This window comes from Scomber japonicus, chromosome 16 (genome assembly GCF_027409825.1).
Source record: "Scomber japonicus isolate fScoJap1 chromosome 16, fScoJap1.pri, whole genome shotgun sequence".
NCBI classification, from domain to species: Eukaryota; Metazoa; Chordata; class Actinopteri; order Scombriformes; family Scombridae; genus Scomber; species Scomber japonicus.
The window spans coordinates 28,735,774-28,762,180 of NC_070593.1; the positions used below are offsets into that span (position 1 = coordinate 28,735,774).

Below are 26,407 nucleotides of genomic sequence, written 5' to 3' on the forward strand. Positions count from 1 at the left end.
TTACATCCATTATGTTAGTGTGGAGGTAAAAATGGATAGAAACCAGAGGCCCATTTCAGACAGCAGGTTTAATAACTCAGAGCCTCACCCTGAAATCTGAGCTGATGAATTCTTAAGTTTTTAATAAAACCCTAATATTCCTCTGTACTTATTATTACTATAATAATAACTATATTTTTTCACTTATGTGTAAATAAACAAACAAACAAATACAAAACGATTGATAAAAAAAACTTTTTTTCTTAGTCGCTCAATCTGTGCTCCGAATCACTATTATTCATTTCTCTGTTTTGTGATAGTCAGCATACAGTGATGTCCAATAAAAAAAACATGCATAAACTCTAAGCTTACTCACGAATTTTGGATTTTGCCAAAAACCGAGACCACCTCTTTTTGGAGGTCTTGGTCCACTTGATTTAGTGCGCACCCGAGTGCGATTGATGCTTTCACACCAACGAAAACAAACCGAACTAAGAGCTTTTGGTCTGAATGGACTGTTTAGTGCGCACCAACTGCTGTTGGTATGAAAGCAGCCGCACCGAATGCCGACCTACCGGAAGATGAGGAAACGTCAATCGGACCAATCTTGATTGGTTTGCAGGTGTGAATGCAGACCACACCACAGCCTGTATGCTACATAGTAACTATTTTACTGCCTATTGCGGACCAAATAATCAAACTAGTGGTGTGAAAGCGCCCTTAGAGATCAATGATGATGATAACCCCACCTAACCTTCTTTCTCCCAGCTAATAGGACCAGCCAGCAGTGGAGAGAAATGAAGACCTTTAATACTATTTGTTCAGGGTGGAAGCTTGGAATGAAGCAAAAACCCTTCTGCTTTCTGAAAAGGTCATCAGCACACACTTGTCACAAGAGTGGATTAACAGGGACGTTATCAGCCATGCACTCAACCAGGTGCACAAAAAAATCAAATAAAATCATGATAGTATAGCACAGAGAAGGTCGTTGAAGTTGCAGCAAACAAGCAAAAGGAGACTCTGCAAAACAAGGAACCAGAAATCAGATCCGATCCACCTACATGGTCGCCTTAAAAAAAAGCTCCTTCTGATGAGGCTTCAGGACATTTGTTTCAAATATTAAAGAGATCAAAAGAACAGCATCCCCATTGATGAAAGCACAGCACAAGAACGTGCTCATCTTATTATATACGTGAGATGTGATGTGAGTGGGGAAGAAGATGTGGACAATGTATTTTTAGCCATGGCACAAATGCAGAATCCATTTACAACAACTTGAGACAGCTTGAGATAAAGCTTCCACCTAGAGGGAGATGGAAGATGGAGCTTCAATTCTCACCGGCAATACCAATGGAGTGATTGAAAGGTTTGAACGTGATTTCCCAAATGCTCAGTCCATACATTGCCTTGCCCATAATACATTCAACACTCATGTAAACATTTTAAAATGATGAGATTGCATAGATCTGACCAGTCTGAACTTTAAATTCAATTCATTTTAAGCACACTGAGCACAGCACAGGACCAGAGTTAGACTATAAGGACCAGAGTTAGAGAGACTATAAGGACCAGAGTTAGAGTCTATAAGGACCAGAGTTAGAGAGTCTATAAGGACCAGAGTTAGATCAATCAATCAATCAATCTTTATTTGTATAGCGCCAAATCACAACAAAGTCATCTCAAGGCACTTTACACATAGAGCAGGTTCTAAACCAAACTCTTCAGGTTTTAACTTTAAAGAGACCCAACATTCCCACATGAGCAACAGTGGCGAGAAAAAACTCCCTTTTAACAAGAAGAAACCTCAGGCAGAACCAGACTCAGAAGTGGGCGGACATCTGCCTCGACCGGTTGGGGTTGAGAGGAGAGAAAGGAAGGATAGAGGAGAGAAGCACAATGAAAATCAACAATGGAGCCAGATGGTCCGGGACTGGAATCCGTCATCCGGACGTCTACAGGCCCAGATTACCTGTAAGACCAGAAACCAGAAAGACAACTCCGGGGAAGAAGTTTAGGTTATTGAATGCATTAATAGAACATGAGTGTTAATGGATATAGATGGATGGATAGAGAGAGACGGAGGAGGAGACAGAGGCCCAGTGCATCATGGGGGTCCCCCAGCAATCTAAGCCTATGGCAGCATAAGTTAAGAGCTCAAAGAGCCCTAACTATAAGCTTTATCAAAAAGGAAAGTTTTAAGCCTACTCTTAAATGTAGGGAGGGTGTCTGCCCCCTGGACCAAATCTGGAAGATGGTTCCACAGGAGAGGAGCCTGATAGCTGAAGGCTCTACCTCCTGTTCTACTTTTAGAGATACTAGGAACCACAAGTAGACCTGCATGCTGGGAGCACAGTCTTCTAGTAGGAACATAAGGTACTATCAGTTCTTTAAGATATGATGGAGCCTGACCATTAAGAGCTTTGAAGGTGAGGAGGAGGATTTTGAATTCTATTCTGAATTTTACGGGAAGCCAATGCAGTGAAGCCAAGATGGGAGTAATATGATCTCTCTTTCTAGTTTTTGTCAGAACACGGGCAGCTGCATTCTGGACCAGCTGGAGAGTCTTTAGAGACTTGTTAGGACAGCCTGATAATAATGAATTGCAGTAGTCCAGCCTAGAAGTAACAAATGCATGGACTAGTTTTTCAGCATCATTTTGAGACAGGATGTGTCTAATTTTTGCAATATTACACAGATGAAAGAAGGCAGTCCTTGAAATTTGTTTTATGTGGGAATTAAAGGACAAATCCTGATCAAAGATAACTCCTAGGTTCCTTACAGTGGAGCTGGGGGCCAGAGTAATGCCATCCAGAGTAATTATGTCGTTTGATAGTGAATTTCTAAGGTGTTTAGGGCCAAGCACAATAACTTCAGTTTTTTCTGAGTTTAATAACAGGAAGTTGCAGGTCATCCAGGCCTTTATGTCCTTAATGCATTTTTTGTAGTTTAGTTAATTGGTTAGTTTCATTTGGCTTTATTGATAGATATAATTGAGTATCATCTGCATAACAATGAAAATTGAGTGATTCCGGATAATGTTTCCTAAAGGAAGCATATATAAGGAGAATAGTATTGGTCCAAGCACTGAGCCTTGAGGAACACCATATCTAACTTTTGTTTGCATGGAGGATTTATCATGAACATTTACAAACTGAAATCTATCAGATAAATATGATTTAAACCATTTCAATGCTATTTCTTTAATACCAATTAAATGTTCAAGTCTCTGCAACAGGATTTGATGATCAATAGTATTAAAGGCAGCACTAAGGTCTAACAGGATGAGGACAGAGAGAAGTCCATTGTCTGATGAGGTTAAAAGGTCATTTATAACTTTTACCAGTGCAGTCTCTGTGCTATGATGAGCTCTAAATCCAGACTGGAAATTCTCAAATAAACTGTTACTATGGAGAAAGTTACACAGCTGATTAGCAACTGCTTTCTCGAGGATCTTAGAGAGAAAGGGAAGGTTTGATATCGGCCTATAGTTGGCTAGAACCTCTGAATCAAGAGTAGGCTTTTTAAGAAGTGGTTTAATTACAGCTACCTTAAAGGACTGTGGTACATAACCTGTCACCAAAGACAGATTAATCATATCTAACAAGGAAGTGCTAACTGAGGGGAATACTTCCTTGAGCAGCCTAGTTGGAATCGGGTCTAAGAGACAAGTTGATGGTTTAGATGAAGTAATCATTGAAGTTAATTCTGTAAGGTTGACTGGAGAGAAACAGTCTAAGGTATCAGGTTTAACAGCGATTTCTAGGTATTCTGTGTTAGAAGATGAATCAGAGTTTATTGAGGGCAGGAGGTGATTAATTTTGTCCCTAATGGTTAACATTTTATCATTAAAGAAACTCATGAAGTCATCACTACTGAGAGTTAAAGGAATACATGGATCAGTAGTATTGTGGCTCTTTGTCAGTTTAGCCAAAGTACTGAAAAGAAACCTTGGACTGTTTTTATTCTTAGTTAGAGAGTCTATAAGGACCAGAGTTAGAGAGTCTATAAGGACCAGAGTTCGACTATAAGGACCAGAGTTAGAGAGTCTATAAGGACCAGAGTTAGACTATAAGGACCAGAGTTAGAGAGACTATAAGGACCAGCGTTAGACTATACCCAGATAGCAAAATTCTTTTGGCCCATATCTGGCCCACCTGACATGTTCATCCGGCCCACATACAGCATGGAATGATGGCACTTGGGCGGTCCGCTCATGTTTGCCAAAAGTGGGCCATAACCAAGCCATCACAATGCCAGATGTCAACCAAAAACACACCAAATAAACCAGTTCGGCCAAGACTGGCCCACATATGTTTCAACAAAGGTGGGCCAAGTATGTTTCCTTATATGTGGGCCTCTTTATGCTCACATCCGGATTAGTCATTGCCATACTTGCCATATTTCGGCCAAAGATGGGCCATATTCGTTTTGTGATATTTGGCCCAAATGTAGCATTTACTACATGGGCCAGTTTAGGTTCACGTCTGTTTTGTCCGGGCCAGAAGAATGCCTACAGTTCCGGATCATTGCCTCAAGTGGCCCACATTCGCATGCTATCTGGGTAAGGACCAGAGTTAGAGAGTCTATAAGGACCAGAGTTAGACTATAAGGACCAGAGTTAGAGAGTCTATAAGGACCAGAGTTAGACTATAAGGACCAGAGTTAGAGGGACTATAAGGACCAGCGTTAGACTATAAGGACCAGAGTTAGAGAGACTATAAGGACCAGAGTTAGAGACTATAAGGACCAGAGTTAGAGACTATAAGGACCAGAGTTAGAGAGACTATAAGGATCAGGGTTAGAGGGACTATAAGGACCAGAGTTAGAGAGGGGATAAGGCTTTGGCAGCTAAAATATGAAATACACTTCAGACCCTTGGAATAGACCAGGCTACTTTGGACTGTCTTTAGACTTTGAATAAACAAACAACAATTCCGACTGCAAGGTCTCAAATTGAAACGAGCGATTGGCCTAATGGTCCTGATTTTAAGGATGTTTCAGAATCCCACGCATGCAAAGCACAACCAGCTACACACAACCAGCGGCAGACACAATGTGAACTTTTGTTGTGTAATTGTAGCAATGAGCATCAAACACATCAAACCAACAATATTGTAAAAACACTGCACTAGTCTCGTTAATTCAGAAAAACTGAGCTTTTTTTCCTCAAGTGAATGTAATACACTTCCATATAAAACAGCGATGTCACACGCTTTTCAAAAAAAAGAAGTAATCCTTCTTGCTAAAAGCTTTATTCATCCTCTGCAGTCCTACTCTGAGGCAGTATAGTACTTTGAGTATTTTTAGTTCTAGATTAACTTTTAGATCTCACATCTCGCTCACAGTAGGTATGAAGCACTGTGGAATAATGTGCATCCAGTTTTCAGCCTGAAACTCTGGATTCCAACAGGTTTGATACTCAGCAAACAGAAACAAGAGAACACAAACAATAAGATGATAACAGCAGAAACCACTGGATGACTGACACACTGTGGATAATCCATTAACAACAACTGCTGTCTTCTCTCAATGTGCCAAACATTTCCACACCACTTGCTTCTGTCCCCTGAGCACTCTGTTTGTTCCTTATCTTCATCCCAGCAGCACAACTCTGTCTCCATCACCAGTGCTGGAAGAAGTATTCAGATGCTTCACTTCAGTAAAAGAACCTATAGTGATGTAAAAATCCTCCATTACAAGTATAAGGTCTGCATGAAAAATCCTCCTGAAAGAGGACCTATTGTGCTTTTCTACATTTTCATATACACACACACATACAGAACATGTTAAATAATGAAGTAAACATGTAGAAATAATCCCTGTGAGCAGAAAGCAGCTTCAGTCTGCTCTGAATGTTCAGTTTTAAATGTTTCTGCTTTGATTCAGTGAGACTTACAGCCTCAATAATAAAACCAAACCATAACAAACATAACATTATCTTAGTCTTAATCATCACCAAGAACACAGCAGTCCTCAAGTGGAAAAGCAGAAAGAATAAGTAAGACCAGTCACCTTTAGAATCACGTGCTTCTTTTACACGCTATTATCCTCTGAATTACTTAAATAATAAATGCACAGACAATAGTCAAGTCAAGTCAAATTTATTCAAACACTGTAGCACATTTCATAACGCAGGCGTAAACTCAATGTGCAATGTATTCACTCTCTACTGAGAATCACTGGCTAAATATAAACTAAATACAAATAATTCCCCAATGTCATTTAATGCTGTAATCCAGAATCATTCAATATCAGATATGTGTATTATAATTCTCTAAAAATGATTTGCTGAAAGTTAGGTAACGGTCAAACAGCTAACATTTACACAACGTTTCACTTTATGTTTATACATGTGTAGCACTCAGCACATGTTTAAAAGTATGACCATATAATAACATGGACTAGATTAGAGTTTATGTTGTTTTGTTTATTGTTGCATATGTCCTATACAGTATACAGTATATGTGGCTATTTGTAGAGCCAATATAATAAATTCATTCAAACATCACTAAAAACCTCAGGCAGCAAATCCAACACAACTACTCTATGGCTGCCAATCATGTATTTAATCAAACTGAAATTTTGTTTTCCATTTGCAAAATCAAATTGATTTTTTAAAATAAATTCTATTTAGAGAAAAAGCAAACAAGCCTTTGTATTGGCTGTGCTTTGTGAGGGGCTAAAATGAGAAAGAAAACTTTTTTTATGGACAGTTTAATGATTTGTCACTTTGACAGATTTCACCAAATAATCTAGAGTAAAGTGAAAACTGCATTTGACATTAGATTTCATTCATGTCAATGTGACTGTGGTATGCTTATACAAATAACTGAGTTTCTCTTAATTATCATGTGCAAACAAATGGAAAATGAAATTCCAACATGATTAAATTAATTCAGCTACAGCCTTTCACCCAATACTAGTACATACTTAGATTATCATAGCTCCACGCATGTAGTCTGCAACCATTCATAAGAGGAAAGTTTGTCTGTATGTCTTTTCATCCTGTTTCAAGGAGAGACCTCAATATAAAGTGTGTGTGTGTGTGTGTGTGTGTGTGTGTGTGTGTGTGTGTGTGTGTGTGTGTGTGTGTGTGTGTGTGTGTGTGTGTGTGTGTGTGAGCTCTGACATCAATGTGTCTGTCCTATCCGGTAGTGTCTCATATTGATGAACCTGCATCCCAGAACACCTTCCTGGGGTTTGAGAATTGACATGCTGCATTCTGTTTATTTCAGGGCTCAATCTGTTATAGATCCAAATATAAAGGTGACATTGAGACAAATACTGTAGCAGGTTTTAACAAACAATAAGAATCAAATGTGGAAGATTCATTTTTCTTTAAAGCTGCAGTGTAGAACACTTGTCTCCCCCTACTGGCAGTGAGAGAAACTACACAAACACTATCGACATCATCACCACAAACTTCTTTTGCTTTTTAAATGAGACATAAATAAAGAAGCAACAAGTGTTGAGTTTATCATTTAAATGTATGCTTGTGACTGTTTTGTGTGTCTGGTGGAATGTACTCTTTGCTATTGTTAAGACGTTTACTGCTACTTCCTTCCCTTGCCTTGATAAGATAGAAGTTCTTATTTTTGTGATGTGTGGATGTATGACCACTGCTTGACCCTGTAGGTGTGTGTGTCCTGAGGAATGCTCTCATTGATTACATAAAGTTGTTTCTGACCTATACCCTGATAAGGTAAAGGTTTGGGGTCTTGAAAGGGCAGGACATGGCAGTAGATCATTTATGGCTGAAGGCTCTACTCTCCTATGTCCAGGGGTTGTGTGACCCTAATATGACATAACTTTTGGGTAATAAATATGTATATATGCAAATGCTTTTCTTTGTGGGTATTTACTATTGAGTAAATCATATAGAATCATTATTTTGTCTTAAAACACTATGAAAGAGGTTGACTGTGCTTTGTGTGAGTCCTGCGTCCTTATTGATCAATAATAACTTCATTACTCTCCAGATGAATCAGTATCCATGTTTTTTTCTGTGTCTGGGTCCAGTGTTTTAGCAGCAATTCAACATAAATGCATTGAGGACAGTCTGCTCTGTCTAACCATTGCTCATTACAACACTCATTACTGTTAAATGTAAAACTGATAGAACCAGTGAACCAGCGCAGGAAACTTATTTAAAAACTCTGTATACTGTGAAATATATAGAGATTCATCTAGTGGTAATAGGCATAATCAGCATTGTCTGAAGTTGTTTGTCAAGCATTTGGTTCAGTTCTGTATAAAAGTCTCACATTCAACCTTCAACTGACTGACACTTGAATTATCACTTTTACGTTAAAATTCTGGCAGCAGGAACTATTGACAACATGTTGTAGATTTATATTTAGTCCATCTTACCCAGCCAGCATGTCCATGTGGGCCCCACAAGGGTTAAATGTGGGCTGCAAGTATGGGTTTGTCCACAGTTTCCATGGTGGCCCCACCTGTGTTTGCCCATATGAGCTTCAAGTGGGTTCTGACTGGGTTTCAGGTGGGGCCCAACTGGGTGAGTTACATATGTGGGGCTGTTTCTGAAACTATATGGGGCCCATACAATTTTCCCTGTTAATGCCCATGCCTTAGCTGACTTACATCCCTTATGGGGCTCATACAGTCAGCCCACATGAGCTTCACATGTAGGGCCCATGTTACCGAAACCATTACTGAAACCACCAAAATTTGCCCAGGTCAAGCCCATGCCTACTCAGTACCCCTGTAGCCCACATTTAACCCATGTAGGGCCCACATGATCATGCTGGCTGGGTTAACATACATGAAGGAGGCAAATATTACTCAATAACCACCTCAATAATAAACATAAAGACTGGAAATGTATACGGTTCATAACAATAGAATTTATAGCAGAGCTGTTTGTATTGGATTGCATTAGACTGCACAGGTGTTCCTAATAAAATGCTCAGTGAGTGCACAGCGTAGTGCTTAGAGCTGAGGCAGAGAGGAAATTAAACTACCAGATGTTTGCCCGAAAGCAGCTTTTCAGAGGAATTGATTAAGGCTTTGACTATAATATCAGTAAAAATGATATGTTGCCTTACATCAGATGTTTGGTTGATCTTATAAATAAATCCCATGTATTTATGTCTCTCTAATTGTCTCTGTTGTCATTTGTTTTGTGCTTCAGTGCAGTCAGTCAAACTAATTTCTCATAAACAAATCAGATCAGTTAAGCGCTGTATAACAATATAAAAGTTTTTTGCTCAAGGCTGTTGAATGCTAACAGCAGGTTTATTATTCTTGGCAGCAGCAAACCACAAGATGTTTCATACTTACTATTCAATAAAACCAATGTCTGCAAGATTGAATACATTCTGAAAGCACCAGCCCATAATTATTTTGCCCACATATATAAATCAAGAGTTTGACTGAGAGATGAAGAATCTGCATTTTATGTTTTTTTATTTCTCAACTGATCATAATGAAGAATAAATGTGTTTCTCTTGCTGTCTTCACAAACACTGGTAATAAACAAGCCATAAACAAATTTATAACCTAGATTTAGTTGTTGTCTAGTATAATAAAAGATAATCATTGTAGGAGTGATGGCAGGTTTCAGTGTTGTGGCCTGCAGCTCAGACAGAATCCAGCTGCTAGTACATATCACTAAGTTTTTTATTTTGGTAGCAGATTAGTGATCAAATGAAGCAATCCAATGGTTGAAGATATAAGGTAAAGATGCTGCGGATCATCACACAGAAGCCAGCCACACACTGCCAGAGGAGTCATCATATATCCTGATCACCTGACCACACCAGCAGACTGATCAACTGCTGTTTGACATCAGTTACACTAGCATTAGAGACTAGCATTGCATTGTATGAACTATAACAAACAATGGTCTAACACTCCAATATGAAAGCCACTGTCATCTTTCCCAACATCATGCATTTACATCATGCTGTTAAATTCCAGTAACACACATGCCACCCTTTCCAAAACTTACAATAACTGTACCAATTTCCCATATTTGATAAAATTGCCACCCTTTCCAATGATACACCGCATGCCAGAACAGCACTGACAACAAATCTGCCAATAATCCTGACAGTGACAGTGGCCAAACAACACTGTTTCTGGCACTGCTGAAAATAACCAACACTGTAGCTGTGTATCTGGCTGTTGATCAGTTAACAGATAGTTTAAAGAACATGTATTCTGCACATTTCCACCTCTATATGTTTTATTCTGAGGCTCTACTGGAATATCTTTGCTTTATTTTCGGTTTTAAAAAAATCTTTATTAACTTGAACTGGCCCTTTATGCAGCCCCTCTGTCTAAAACAGACTGTTTGGCTCTTTAAAGACCCCTTCCTGATCCCCTCTATTCTTTTAATGTTGTTATTGTTATATAATCACAACAGAACAACATCAGCAATCATTTTCAGTCATGCTCATGTCCATCAGATAAATGTAAGATAAATGTATTCTCTCCTGGATCACTAACTGCTAAATGTTCCACTATGTTCACCAGCTATAGTCTCTAACTGTGAGTGAATGCTTGCTGATGAGCTGGTAGTGTATCAAAGGGTTTATTATACCTTTTTATTTATTATCTGAAAGCAGCTGCCTGAGAGCGTTTTTAATATCAGTGACACCTTTTACATTATAGTCATCTGGTCCTTTGTTCATATATCATTTTATTTGTTGTGCAGCTTTGAGTGAAATAACAGTATTTATCTGTGTTATGCTCATAATCCATTTTGGCAAGGTCATAATATTTTAGTCTCCATCTACCTTAAGAAATGTAGACTTGGGAAAGAGTCTCCTAGGCCTTTCCAAAGACTTCAGACTAAATAAACAGGTCCAGACACACAGGTGGTATTCCCAGTGCAATGCCTGTTCACTGTATGTTCAGTACAACACACTGAGATACTCTGAAGCATTTACTGATTGATAGACATCTTACTGCTAACCTTACCCTCTGCTCTGCTCATATTCACCATCACCACCACTTTCACACATTATACACTGTGCTATTCCTTTTTTAGAGCTGTGCTACCTAGAGTTTCCCAGGCAACAACATAGAGGTTGAAACATTTCTAAACAGTGATGCACACAGCTATTGATTTCTGAATGAAAGGATATTTAGCTTTTTTTTTGGCATTAAAAAAATGTTTTTTTGGCATGGTGAGGGCTTTCATTGAGTGGACTGGCAGAGATGTAGATGTACAGGGGAACACTGCACAGTGAATAAAGAGATTAAATGTTATTGTGATGCTGGGTGTATGTTAGTGTCACCTTAATTAAATCTACTTCGGATCGTGGGTAAGAAACAGCACGATGACAGCTACTTCAGACAACAACTTGTGTACTTTTAATGCCCCCCCCCCCAAAAAAAAAAAACAAAACAAATGGCACTGCTGACACTGACAGCAAACTTAACCTTCCTGTCGTCCTCCCAGGTCAAATTGACCCCCTCTGTTTTGACTGTTCCTTCTTTCCTCCCTTCCTCCATCCCCCTTTCTTCCTTCCTTCTGTCATTCTTTCCTCTCTCCTCCCCGCCCTCCTTCCTTCCTTCCTTCTTCTCTCTTTCTTTCCTCCCCATTACCTTCCTTCTTTCCTCTGTCCTTGTTTCCTTCCTCCCTTCCTCTTTTCCTTCCTCCCTCCCTCCTTTCCTTCCTTCTTTCCTTTCCTCCCTCATTGCCTTCCTTCTTCCTCCCTCTTTTCCTTCCTTCTTCCTCCCTTCCATCCTCCTTCCTCCCTCCCTTCCTTCCTTTTCTTCCTTCTTCCTCCCTCCTGTCCTTCCTTCTTCCTCACTTCCTTCCTTGACTCAAAGACAACAGGAGGATTAATAAATGACTCCACTGTGAAGCGTGTCACTCCACCTAATCTAAACTAATAAACTAAACTAAACACTACAGACAAACTACACAGTATGAAGTAGTTCCACATGTTAGTCATGATAACTACTTTTATTGGACGATATATTGTCTCAGAAATAGTCAAGAACCGTGGCATCCTTTTCAACTCCACTCTCATTTTTGATTCTCACATTAAATCCCTCATCAAGACATCCTTCTTTCCCCTCCGTAACTTCGCATGCTCAGACCCTTGTTCACGCGTTCATCAATTCCCTTTTCATTGGTCTCCTGGCAAAATCCACCCAAAAACTTCAGCACAATCCAGAACTCATCAGCCAGAATCCTCACTCACACTTCAAAATCCTACTTTCTCACCTTCAAAGCCCTCAATCACCTGGCTCCTCTACACCTCGGTGAACTCTTGTCACCCTATTCTTCCTCCAGGTCTCTCAGATCCTCCGTCTTCAACCTCCTCACCGTCCCATGCACCAAACTGTCCACCTTGGGAGGGACGGTCCTTCAGTGTCATGGCCGCTAATCTCTGGAATTCTGTCCCTCAATCTCTCTGCGACTGTCCTTCCTTTTCCATATTCAAGTCTCAGTTAAAAACTTTTCTTCTCAATGAACATTTCTCTTCATACACCTCTGCATAGTCTTGTTTTGATCTGTTTTGTTTGATTTTCTTTTCTTTTTTCCCTCTGTAAAGCGTCCTTGGGTTTGTGAAAGGCGCTATATAAAATAAACATATGATTATTATTATTAATCTCTCTTTGAACATCCACACTGGAATATGGATGTACTTTTACAGTTTTACAGTTAGTTCTGGACTTCCTCATATTCGTGTGTCTCTTCCTCAGTTGGGACAGTGTCATTTGCTGGGTAACAGCTGTCCGATGGCGTAACAGATTGATGCCTGTGCTAATCTAAGCTGTAAACAGGAGGAACTGCTGCCAGCTTAATCTGCTCATCATTGCTGCAGCGGGGGCCTGCCGTGCAGCTAGGCACAGCTAGCCTAACACCGCAGGGGCCGACTGAGTGACACTGAGTGAAGCTAGCGGCTAAAGCTACACTCCAGTCGCTGCAAATTAAGCCGACATCTCCAGATGGTATCTGGGTGCTACTGACCCATCCATCAGGGAGCACTGCTTAATGCCTTAGCAACAAAAAAATTAGAGGAAAACTGTGGTGATTATCATTGTGACGTTCCTCTGAACTCGTGTTCCCTCGCAGATGATAGCGTGTCATTTTGGTGTTCAGGGATAAAGCAAGTGACAAGTTCCTGCTGTTCATAATATTACATAAACTGAGCCTCCTCTCATTTCAACACAGAAAACCACTTACCTATGAACACATGTAGTAGCAGTAGTAGCATTTCATTAGCTCTGGAATATTAAAGCAGCACTGAGCCTAAATCAATGCATTTTTTCCCTCTTTTTTTCCCCCTTTGAAGTAGCGAGCACGATACTATCTTGTAATTGAATCTCAACAGTTCTGACATCAAACTCTATCAGCAGCAGTCACAGGCCTGATATTTGGTGGATATCAAGTCACTCTATTTTCAGACTTAAGGGGGGATGATATTCAGAGAGCCTCTAAATCAGGGGTGTCAAATATGCGGCCCGTGGGCCAGAAGTGGCCCACCGAGAGGTCCAATCCGGCCCAGTTTCCTTCTTTCTCTTTTCCTTCCTTCCGTGTGTCCTTCCTACCTTTCCTCCTCCCTGTCTTATTTTCCTTCTCCTCCTTCTTTTCCTTCTGTCCTTCCTTCCTTTTAGTGATCCGGCCCACATGAGATCAAATTAGGTTGTATGTGGCCCTTGAATGAAAATGAGTTTGACACCCATGCTCTAAATGGAATAAAAAAATATTCTGCCTTTATGTGCATGGCAGTGATTTATCCATCACTCTTTAACCTTTTCATCAAAAGATTAGAAAGTGTTGGCGTAGGTGTGTGGGTGAGGGTTACAGTTTTGCTGGACAAGACCCCAGAGAATGGATGAATAAAGAGCAAGTAATAAAGAAAGCACTCTTCTGTGAAAGTTTTTACCTTCTCTTTAAGACGATAATCCTTACTGTCAAGTTCGTTGTCGGTTATGATAAAGATAATCTCTACTGTCGCTTTGCTTTAGATCATGTACGAATTTTTAAAACTATATTTATAGATTTTTTTGGCTGTATAGTGAGCTGGAAATATTAAATTTGATGTATAAGCATAAAAAGTTGCTACGGAGAGCAGAAATAAAACCAGACAGACAGTTTAATTATTTTTAACCTTCTGAGACCCGAGCTCCAACTCCTAGATATTTGAGGTTAGGAGGATCTGATAAGTACAGAAACTAAGCATTGTCTTTGAACAGGAAGTAGTTTTTTCAAATGAATAATGTCCTCATATTGGGAAAATAAGTTATTTTACTGTATAACACATTTAATTCACAAGTGTATAAAACAGTTTATTTCCTTATATGATAATAAAGTCCCAACGTCCTCAAACGAGTACTTCCTGATTAGCTCTGCCGTAGCTATTTGCTTTGCTAAAATGAGTTAAATTATTGCAGATATCAAACTACAAACATTATTAAGCATAAATAAACCAAATAAAAATAAGTTTCAACCATAAAATTTCAGGTTTTGTACCTGCGCTACTTTTATCTGGGGATCGACTGTTAATTGACTTACCTAAGATGCCTGCCATCTGGTTTTTACACTGATTTTTACACTGTAATGTGCTTTTGTGACCACTAGGTGGCACAATAAGGCGTGTACGAATGAAGTATCAGTTCCATCAAAGCCTAAATGTGATGTCCCCACATGAGGACGCAGGGTCACAGGAAGTTAAAGTTTAAGAATTGCAGGTTATTAAGGGACAGCAGCAAGAAAAGGGACATTTGTTGGCAGAGTTTGTCCTAAAGATGCTTCTCCACACTATGCTGCTGTTTTATAAGGGTTCTTATGTTGCCTGGAAGGAGATGCTGCCTTAAAGGCTTACTACTGAGGAGTTATGTAACACACTGACACAGCAGTAGATCATAGTGCTGCACATTACTTTCCGCTAGACTTGTTAGCTTGTCTTATTGTATTGGAAGAAAAGTGCATGTCTATCAGCATGAAGATTTTTTTCCACTACAGATAACATTTTACTCAAGCTTACAATGACCACGCTTGTTACTGTAAGTGCATCAATTCTGTCATGAGTAAAAAGACAATCAGCACTTTATCAAACTACCTGTTCAACAAGTGGAAACATGTAAAAGTGATATTTCCTACTTCAACCTGGTTAATAACACAAAAGCTGTTTGTACATCTCATTGACTGTTACCATGGAGACAAAAAACAGACTGCTTTGCATTATGTCAGAATTTGTTTTATGTACCATTATATCTGCTATTTACTCATTTAATTAGCTGGTTCAGTGAATTCTTGTCAGTCATTAATTCCACTTTAACAGATCGGCTTCTTTTGGTGAAGTGTTTTTTTTGTTGTTTATTGTGTTTGAGTTTCAGATTGTCCCTTGCATCGTTACTTCAGTTATCCTCATGTTTTTCCTTGGTATTCCCAATTGTTACCCTGCTTCTCTAGATATTTTCGGGATCGTAACAGCAATAAATAAAATGTTGCTTTTTTTGTTTTTAGTGGAAATAGGGACCAAAATGATTCACTAAATGTAATTTTGACTGTACAAAGGACAATTGGACTGTGTTATGGAAAAGAAATGAAATATATGACGGTGAAATATGATGTGCATAAATAATTCAATAGTGTAACAGTGGAGGTTGAATGTCTAAGGTCCAGTTTGATCAAATATATGAACCTGACAAGTCCAGGGATTAAATGAGGTATCTGAAATGTAAAGTTGGGAGATCTTTATTGGATGTGGTACCTCAATATTAGGGAGAGAGATTCTGTTTTCACGAAGATGATTTCATATTGAATATCCACAGCCACATATTATTGAAAACATCTTACATTTTACAATCACAAGCTGTAAAACACCTTTTTTAAAAACAAATATAGCAGCATTTGGATTTGGGTTGCGGCCAACTGGCAGCTGATAACGCACAGAGTGGTAATTAGGTAATCCAGTCCATGTACACACATAGATGCAATTTCATGACTGTTTCACAAACTGCTGACATATTGGGTTGAGATATCATAGAATAACAAAGAACACAATAGTTCAAATGATATACATGTGCTGCTGGGTATAGCTGTAGTTTTTTCTGTTGTAACAAATGAAGTCACAAATGTTTCTAATTCTAATAGAAAGTACTGTATAGATCATATCTTCTCTACTAATGTGGAGAATGTTTCACTTTCTCAAAAAGAGCAATGAAAGAAGTGATCAGTAGATTGTGTTACAGAAGCTAGTGGAACAGCAGCTGGTATGAACGTAGCATCAATATTTAAGTCTGTATGGTATACACACCAAGTATACACCTATAGCAACATGAGCAGAGCTGGCTTTATATGAGCTTCATTGGCTAAAAACAGGTTGATGAAAATATAAAATATGTTAAAGAGGCTGTAAAGATCTATAGAGCTAAATATTACTATATTTTGATCAAATACCTGAATATCGATAATTTGACAACACTGTAGGGATGACTGTTTACACAATGAGATTTGTGATAAATACTGTAATCATCAGTAATGTGGATATAATGACTAAGTGGATAAAGGCAGATAATAGAACAGTGTGTTAAGCTCAGAACATTGTTTTTACTGCAATGCAGCCTTTAAAAGCAGGACAAGACTCTTATTACATATTACCATATTACCATATCACCATATCACCATATCACCATATCTATAAAATATCACAATATCGATATAATAATCATTTATTGCTCAGCCTTGTGTAGATTCACTGTTGGTTTGTTTGTGCAACAAAATAAAGCGTCATCATCAAAAGGCTACATGTGTTTATAGTTTCTATACATTCTAAGCTTTTAGATTTGTCTAAGACAATCCAACAGTGTGCCTTTAAAGGCAGCATGGAGAAATGTATTATTAAAGTAATAGGCTGCATGAAACAAGCCCACCTCTGACTTTATGACCTCTGGTAAATCCACAACACTGCTAAGCCATCACATTTTCTGAAAAGCACACACAGATCATAACTTCCCTCGCTCCAGCCCATACATCAAATGATCTAGCCCACGGGCTTCCTCTCCCTTTCTCTCTCTGTCTCTCTCTCTCTCCCTTCTGCATGGATTAGCAACAAGCTTAATGTGTTATTTTACAGAGGATTAAGAGCAATAATACACCCCACACGTTAGCCACACTCACCCCCCCCCCAATCCCCCCACCCTCTGTCTAGTGACAGACATCAACCTCTGACTTTGATACTGATCGTTTTAAATGTGTTCACGTGTACAACTGTGTTCATATAGTTATTACATACAGTAGATAGATCTGTCCATATAGTCATATATAATGGTATGATCTGTATAGTTACAGTATACGTTCCCCTGAAGAAATCTCTTAATCATGTTGGTGATCTCAGTCCTTTCAGCCATCAGTGGCTCAAAAAAACAAACTCTTCAATTCATTAAACAAAATATAAAACATTTTTAGAAAATTTCTGGCTAACTTCCATGACCCAAAGTAGATAGTCCTGCTTCTGGATGACTATCTGATCTTTTCTCACCTTAACAGGTTCAACTATTCAACTCTTAGGAGAATAGTTCCATTTTAAGCTGCTTTTTTTCTCACGCACTACACACACACACACACACACACACACACACACACACACACAAGCACTAAACTGGAGAAGGATGTGTGTTCTTTATCCAGCTTCTTTACTTCACATTTTTCCATTTAGCAGCAAACTATATCTCAGAATCTATTAGCCGCATAGCCGTGACATTCTGAGAACATTAATGCTCTGGAGGGGGATAAACCCTTTCACTTTTTAAGTATGCAACCATTGAAAAATACAAGGGTGATGTAACATAAAACCTTTAGCAGTATATTTTACACAGTATAATGACTTGTGACATCATACAGGCGGTTAGTTGCATGGACTAAAACCTTAAGAGTGATCAGTATTAGTGGGAAATGAGAGTTTCCCATTTTTGGTAGCTTTCTTGTCCTCATATTAGGAAGTGCTGAATTGCAAACGGTCAAATTATTACCCATACACCCATACTGTGAACATACAACAGTTTATAGACTGACTTTGGACTTTGTGCACACTCTTGCTTGCTTGCTCTTCTTACACCTTTCAGTGATCAATAAGAACTCTCAATAAGAACTTCAGTGAGTAGAATGTAATCCTGAGCAGTTCTATGAAACACATATATTAAGCCCAAATTGTAATAAAACACAGTATTTTCTTTCTATGCCTCTTGATATCTATACTTATCAACATCTAAGTCTCCTATTTGGAAAACAACAGGCTGCTGTTTGGGCTTAGAGTCTGTTATTGGCTTGCCTTTTTGGGAGAAAGGGGTGGGTTCAATTTTCAGCTTTTTTCATTCTGATGCAGCTAAGCCAGTAGCTTACTGATCTGTTTTGGTGGAAAAGCCATGTTACAGTATTATTCAATAGAAGACAAAAAAAGTAAGGGTTTAAACACATCTGGAGGGGCCAGCCCTTTGTAGGGGAACAGAGTGGAGTATGAGACTCTTTATACTAATGCCACCAGAGCTGTGTATCCTCTGCTGGGACTCTGAGCTATTTTAGTGCCGTTTCCAGTGTGACCTCCTGCTACATGACCTGCCTTTCTCTGAAGTAGCAATCATTTGAACAGGGCAGAAGTTCATTTAACCCTTACATACTGCTCAGATCCAATTTGACCCATTTTGACATTTGACTGTAAAAACACCACAAGTGTCTTTTATTCTGAAATTTGATGACTTTTCCTAAAGTGGGCCAATATGCACAAAAATAAAAATATTTTAAAATGGTATACTTTTGTATAGATGCTATACATGTTTGTCAATTGAGGCTGTTCTGGGTTAAATGATCTCCATATCTATTGCCATGTGTTTATGTTAAATGAATAGTTTTAATAAGATAGTAGTTTTTATGATGTAGCAGTGAAGACTGATGGCTCTAATGGTTCTACAATAAACCCCACACTTCCATAAAGTTCTGCTCATTTTACCTTTACATTAAATACATTTACATCATTATTGCTAGGTTATATTTTCATGTCATGATATTGTGATAGGAGCTAAAAATACACTCTCTCTGCTCTCTGAAACATGAATAAAGGTTTAATCACATTTATTGGTCAGTCAGATCAACTATTGATGCTTTCTAAACACATCTGAGGTTCAAAAACAAAAACAGAACATACTGCGAGGGTGTAGAATATGAACAGTATGAAAGAGATAACAAGGTAAGAGGTACTAGTTCAGAAGTCCTTCCCTATTCCAGAGCAGGAATGTGACTGTATCTTGGTTCAACATCCCAATGTCATTATGAAAGCTCATTTTGAGTTTTCAGCAGAACCGACAAGTTTCATTTGACTGCTAAACAGAGACACAAGAGAATGAAGAAAGAAGCAGCCTTGAGCTACCATGTGAAGTACTCCAATGACAAAACAGCACTACCTTTAGATTGAACCCACGCCTTAAAAAAGACATTAAGTTATGCAGCGTGTATGAACTGCAGTCTTTAGATCACACCACTTCTAAATGCTCGAAAATCTTCAGCGCCACGATATTCATCGTTTTAAAAAAAACAAGAATGGAAGATTAATGACGTCGTCGACCTGAAAAAACTGTTGGATCTACTTTTTTTTCTTCTGATCCAGCAGAACAAAAATAAAAATAAAAATATCTGTTTACTGCGGTCACATCCAGGTGACAGAGCAGGATTCATATGGCATGTGTGTGTGTGTGTGTGTGTGTGTGTGTGTGTGTGTGTGTGTGTGTATGTGTGTGTGTGATGCTTCATGGTTTGAGATCATTCCAGGAAAGGAAACTGGTATAACATCAAAGAGCACTTCATATCAGAGGTTCTGGACACCAAGGACCAATCAATTATAGACATGAGGAAGTGCTGACATGCAGTTGGGTTTTTCAAGCTTGAGGGAGGACAAGGGACAGTTCCAGGTGACACATGGAGCATGATGGGTTAAAGTCACACTCCATAGTTGTCATGGGGAGAACCAGTGAGTGTGTGAAAATAGCAGCTTGATGTCTTCTGTGTCTCTAAAGGAGCTTGGCGAATGGAGTTTGGCAGGGAGGAATGAATGAAATGTGCTATTGATTTTCACTGAGGGAAATGTAGGACTCAGCAGTTTTTTGGAGTGTGGCTCATATATAAAAGACTCAAAGTCAGAATATCTCTGCCTCTGCTGCATCATTTAACAATATTTACTTCTAGGAATGTAAGTAACCATTATTTTCATTTTAGAGTCATGTGTGAGTCATGCCAGGAAATAGGAAATGAAAATTGATCACAGTCCATAACCCAAAAATATTCAGTTTACGGTCACAAAGCACGAAAGAAACCAGAAAATATTCATATTTGAGATGCTTGGAAAAGGGAATTTTAGCATTTTTCTCTTAACCTTTCTGTCGTCCTCCCGGGTCAAACTGACCCGTCTGTTTTGACTGTTCCATCTTTCCTTCCTTCCTTCCTTCTGTCCTTCCTCTCTCTTTCTTTCCTTCTTCTCTCTTTCCTCCCTTCCTTCTTTCCTTCCTCCATCCCCCTCTCTTCTTTCCTTCTTTCCTCCGACCTTCTTTCCTTCCTTACTTCTTTCCTCCGTCCTTCCTTCCTCCCTCCCTCCTACCTTCCTTCCTTACTTACTTCTTTCCTCCATCCTTCCTTCCTCCCTTCCTTATTTCCTTTCCTCCCTTCCTTCCTTCTTTCCTTCCTCCATCCCCCTTTCTTCCTTCTGTCGTTCCTTCCTCTCTCTCTCCCTCCTTCCTTCCTGCCTTCTTTCCTTTACTCCCTTCCTTCCCTCCTTCCTCTCACCCTCCTTTCCTTCCTTCTTCATCCCTTCCTTCCTTGACTCGAACACAACAGGAGGGTTAAAAAAAAGATCAATCTGTCACCTGGAAGTCCCCAAACCTTTCACAAAAATGAATATATTATTGCGACATTTAATCCCTGCAGTGCCACTTTAAGTTTAAGCTTCTCAGACAAATCTATATTAATAAAGATTATGGAGTCTATTAAAAACTCTATAATGGAGACACTGCTTTGAAATGACTTCAAATATATCTTTGTTGTTTTATAATGACGTCTCCTGTTGGCCGATATAAGCCCTAATTTAATTGTAATATACTATACTGTCTGATATATGAAAGGAATATTTATCTATTTATTCATTTACTGTATGATAAACTAAATTGCCCCTTGGGGACTAATAAAGTTGTTTGAATTGAATTGAATTGAATTGATGTATTTGTCTAGCTCTTCAGTTTGGTTGGGTACATGTGATGAAAATGTTCACTGCTCTGCAAGAATGAAACACTTGCATTTTCATTTGTTAAGTTAAATATTTGAGTTTGTATCACTGATGTACTGAATTTGTGAAATGAATGTACTAAGAATAGTCATTGGGGCTTATTTATGTCTTATATGTTTGATTTCTCAGAATTTATACACATGTTGGTTTTTAAACATGAACTAAATTGCTGTAATTCTGCTTTTTAACCTACATGAGCTCATGACTGATAGAATCTCAAAAACAGTTAACAATATCACTCATTAGCAAAGAAAAGTTTACAGTATCTATTTTAATTTTACTTCAGGAAGACAGTCATTTTATTTATTTTTTATTTATTTAACCTTAACCTGAATGCTCTTTTTTTTTCTTTTAAAGAAAACTTTATTGTAAAAGAACACAGTATAGGATATAGAGAGAGGAATAGCCAGGGTTACATTAACAAAGATATTAAATGATGTACACACATTGAGGGTTTTATAGCCTTCTTGTTATTGGATTTAGAGATCAGATTTATATATTGATCACTCTCTTGGAGAAAAAATGCTGAATTTACATTTATGAATGTAGAACGTTGCAAGCAGAATCAACACATTTATCACAAAGTCCTAATCTTCGCTTCTATGTCTTCTGAAAAAACTAAATACTACATTCTCCCACTTTAAAGCTAAATCACACAGTCTGTTGTAAATGGACTGAAGTCTTGCCACAACTTTTTGGTGCATGAACCAAAAAAGGTGCAACACAGTTTGTGGATGGTTCTCACAAAAAGAACAGTTTGTGTTTATGTCTCTTTTGAATTTCACCATGTAGTGATGAGCAGGGTAATATTTATGATGATTCACCCAGCCTGTTACTTACAGTGTTTATAGTCATGAAGCAACACACACCCACAGAAATGATGAGAAAGCACAGCACACCTACCTCCAAACGCCGGCCTCATAGTGAAGTCATGATCATCTACTTGGAGCAGATGTTCTGTCTTCAATTTGCGAGACTTGGTCACATCTGGAGGCTTCTTTGCTAAAGAGCTAAAATAATAAGAAGAAGACATTTACTGTCAGAGCACAGTCGAGAAAGACCGGCCTTTGAAGAGATAAAAAGCAAAGCCTGGAAAACTCTGATTAAATCTGCTGCCAGCTGAGAACAAGAAGTGCATGAACAGATCATTTACGTACAACCTGTTTCTTTTTTTTTCTTCTTACTTTCAATTTTCTAAAGCACAAAAGATGAAAGTCTGGTTTCTCATATCAGCATTCCAAACATCAGACGATCGCGCTTAAAATGTCACGCAGCAACTAATCGAAAATGACATGCACATTTATTTTAGAAAATCTGACACCTAGCATAAATCTTTCTGCAGACGTGCCACTCCTGAAATTCTATTTATGTGCATGGTTGAATAGAGAGTCACGCTGTGGTAATTGTCAGTGGTATGGAGTGGTGTGAGGATGTTGATGGAGGTTGGACACGTGCTGCGTTAAATCACCTCTGTTGACAGATGGATTCAAAACTACACCAGACAGATATTTGTTTCTCAACCAGCAAGCAGAAAAAGAAGTGGAGATAAATATACTGCCCTCCTGCACCTGTGTCCATTTAGACTAGCATGAGTTTGAATGCCTTAGCCTTTGAAACATTAGCAGTAGTGAGAAACCCTGAGTTAGATTCCCCCAGTCAGAGCAAGTTGGAGTGAGTCACTGTTGCATGTGCTGCTTGTATGGGTTTTTGATTTCCATATCTTCTTCCTTCTCCTTTCATCTGACATACATTATGATCTGCAGTTTCTGCTTTGCATGGCAATTATTCTAAAAAGAGATAACGGTTTCATCACTGATCTTAAGCTGTCATTGTGCTCTGACAGAGGTCAGGCTCTGCTTGGACATGAAACACAATCAAACCTGCTGCACTGTGCATCTTAATGTACAGAGAGAATAAGATACTGCATTGTTCAGGAAACCAAAGTGACAGCATGTGCATGGAACACCACACAGGTCCCAGAACACAAATACATGTCACAATGCTCAATTAAAGCTGCACGTGGCGGTGAACAGGCTCTTGCTCTGAACATGTCGGGCTGTGGAGCAGTGTATTAACACATAGACATGTTCAGGGTGGGAATGCCGAAAATGGTGCCAAAATGGCAAATTCAAATCAAATTTGCTGACTTCCTGTTGGAGTTCAGGTATGGGTCCAAGAGACTTTTTTTTCTTTACATGATATACATATATACATACCAAATTTCGTTCATCTACGTCAATTTGGAGTTGTGTACGTCAATCTGGAGCGAGAGGCTCAATGTTCTTAATTTTCTTAATTTTCACATGACTTTTTGGGCATGTTTAGGCTGTCAAAATGCCTTGGGTCCAAATGATTGACATTGGTTGCTCTACTTTAATCATTATAGTTTAGTCTTTAGTACATGAACATAGTTCTACTACTACTACAAATATTAAGATTAAAACTGAAAACTCCCTGTAATCATCTCCTTGGACAGAGGAAATGAGAGTGGACAGCTGATTCATCCTGTAACAGCTGCTCCTTTTATAATAAATAAAGAAATGGGATCTGTGTGTAATATCTAAGTCTGATGTGTAAAAGCAGATAAGGTCAGTCACTCTTAGATATTGACCAATCCTGTCACCGTATCAGGACATTTTAATCATTAATGAACTTACTGCTGCTGCTGTGCCACGTGCGTGAAATGTACACAGGGCTTCTGTCAGTTTGGACACACTAATGTTGTCTCTGCTGCTGTGTGACAGCTGCAGGTATAGGGAGGAACTCACTCACTAAACACTGTCAATTTCTGCTAAACACCACATTACAATGACATTACTGGTAAGAGTCAATGCTGCTGTAGTCATATAATAAAAGATCAAACAGTCTGATCTCTCACAAGCAGCAAAAATCTTTTTTTTTCCTTCTCTGTGCACTCTAACAGCTCGGAGCTGGCACTACCTGACCACTGAGAGGAGGGAACAATAGAGTTTAACCCTTACATACTGTTCTGATCAAATTTGAATATGATATTTGAAAGCAACAACCACAAGAATGACATTTGTTAAGCCTGAAATTACTTTTCCTATAGTGATTTAAAATGTCCGAAAATGGAAATATTTGGATGTTTAAGGTTATCGTGAAGCCTAAAAATCAAATACTGTTACATCCTTCACTTTAAATAAATTAACAGAAATAATTATGGCTCTCATTTAGGATAAGATCATGATATAGTGTGATTGTTAATGTATTTTAACTATAATGAAAAGTGTCAAATATAAAGAAAACATGAACACAAAATACATTGGTGGTTCAACATTGTGCTATAAGCACTAATTATAAAGGACTACTTATAATATAACAGTATGTAAGGGTTGAAAGAAAGAAAGAAAGAAAGAAAGAAAGAAAGAAGACTTTTTTTTGCCCATCCCTCTCTGCAAATGTTGTGGCTCTCTCTCTCATTTGACCACTAGAGGTCTTTGTCACTTGACCAGAAGCTGAAATGACCGATAAGAACAGTTCTAAGCTCCAAGTTAATAACAGAACAGGTTGTTGGTCATTTCAATTACCTTCACAAATATCTGATATGAGGCTTTTCTGATCAGTTATATGATACAAGAAACATGATTCATATAAGCTATACTTTACAACCTGCTTAGAGTTGGAGGCAAAGATCGTGTTCATAGGTCACAGATGTCATGGTTATAAGAAAGTGACACTGATTGGTGGAAAGAGCAAAGTCACACCTCCTCCCTATACCAGAGTTTGGGGGACTGTATCAATGTCATCTTACGTCATCCTTTCCTCCTGACAGATTCAGTACTAATTCACACAACCACATCAGATTTTTGTGTGGTAAATGTGAATGAACATTACATTTCCAAAACATCTCAGCAAAGTGTCCTTGAGCACGACACAGAGCCCCTCATTTAACACTTCACTTCCAGCCTGTGAAATATTAGCTGGTACAACTTCAGCATTTTTTTAGGATTTCCACTTGTCCTGTGTCAGATTAATCTCTACACTTAGTTATAATCTTGTTCTCCAGTGTCAACAAGGTATTATACTGCACTGAGGCCAAAGAGACCCTCCTCACCCCTCTGACCACACCTCATTTATGCAGTGCACAGTGGAGAAAGTACACACTTCAACTGTTGCTTTTCATTAAAAACAAGTAGATATTACATTACATTACATTAACACTGAGAAAAATGAATGAAATAATAAAGTAATCACTAATCACATGGCATTACAGCATTCTGATAAAGCAGCTATATCACCAAACTGACTACATCATTACTATTATTATTATATTATTATTATTATTATTAGGGCCCGTTCACCGCTGCTTGCAGCTTTAATTATTATTATTATTACAACTATTTGCACACCGCTGTGCAAATAGCTGTCTATTGACTAAATGTCTTCATCTATTCTTTTCTTTTTTCTGTTTCTTTTTTTAATGAAGCAAAATGTTTATAATTGTTCACCTGACCCATGAGCTGCTCTGAGTTCACTCATCTTACAGCCAGGGCTTCATAGTTAAAGAATGTCCACACTACCTAACATTACATACTAGAGTGTGTAAAACCTGTGCAATGTATTCATGATGGTTAATGAATGAAAATATTAGTTATCTATTAGAGATCTGCGCTTCTCTCCGCATTCACGCGTGTTTTTTTCATCTCCTCTGGATGGTTTATACTTACGTGCCATGCTTTTGGGTCTCCACTGTACCGGTCCATCTCCGTACCCGGTGTCTACGGCATTCCCCGTTAACGAGCAGACATAGAAGTAGAATCAAAGCTTTGGTCAAATAAGGCATCTTGACGGCGCAAATCCACAGGTGAGTCCCTTAAAAGCCTCCTTCAATCGGTTCATTCCAGCAGGGATCAACCGGTAGCGCATGGTTCTCAGCAGAGGATGGATGTGGATGCGTCCTCAGTCATGGCATCAGACTTTCTGCAGAGAGAGAGAGAGGCTGCAGGAGAGGAACGTGTGTGTGTGTGTGTGATCCTATACACTGTCTGCACTTATCCCCCCACGAGAGAGAGAGAGAGAGAGGGAGAGAGAGAGAGAGAGGATGAACATCTGTAGCCTACATGCACTAAAGGAGGGAAAAAAATCCCACACAGGGATTATTTGCAGCCCAGCATGACACAACAAGAGAGGCAGATTATTTCTCCCTGTCA

The 26,407-nt window shown here is 38.7% G+C and overlaps 1 protein-coding gene across 1 annotated transcript in view; it reads right to left on the reverse strand.

The window, feature by feature from the left end:
• gabrr2a (gamma-aminobutyric acid type A receptor subunit rho2a) overlaps positions 1–26,096 on the reverse strand; it is an 82,383-nt gene extending 56,287 nt beyond the window's left edge. The window contains 3 exon segments of the mRNA XM_053335360.1: positions 22,140–22,246; positions 25,925–26,042; positions 26,045–26,096. Coding sequence (XP_053191335.1) covers positions 22,140–22,246; positions 25,925–26,042; positions 26,045–26,096 — 277 coding nt within the window.
• Positions 26,097–26,407: the final 311 nt, after the last annotated feature.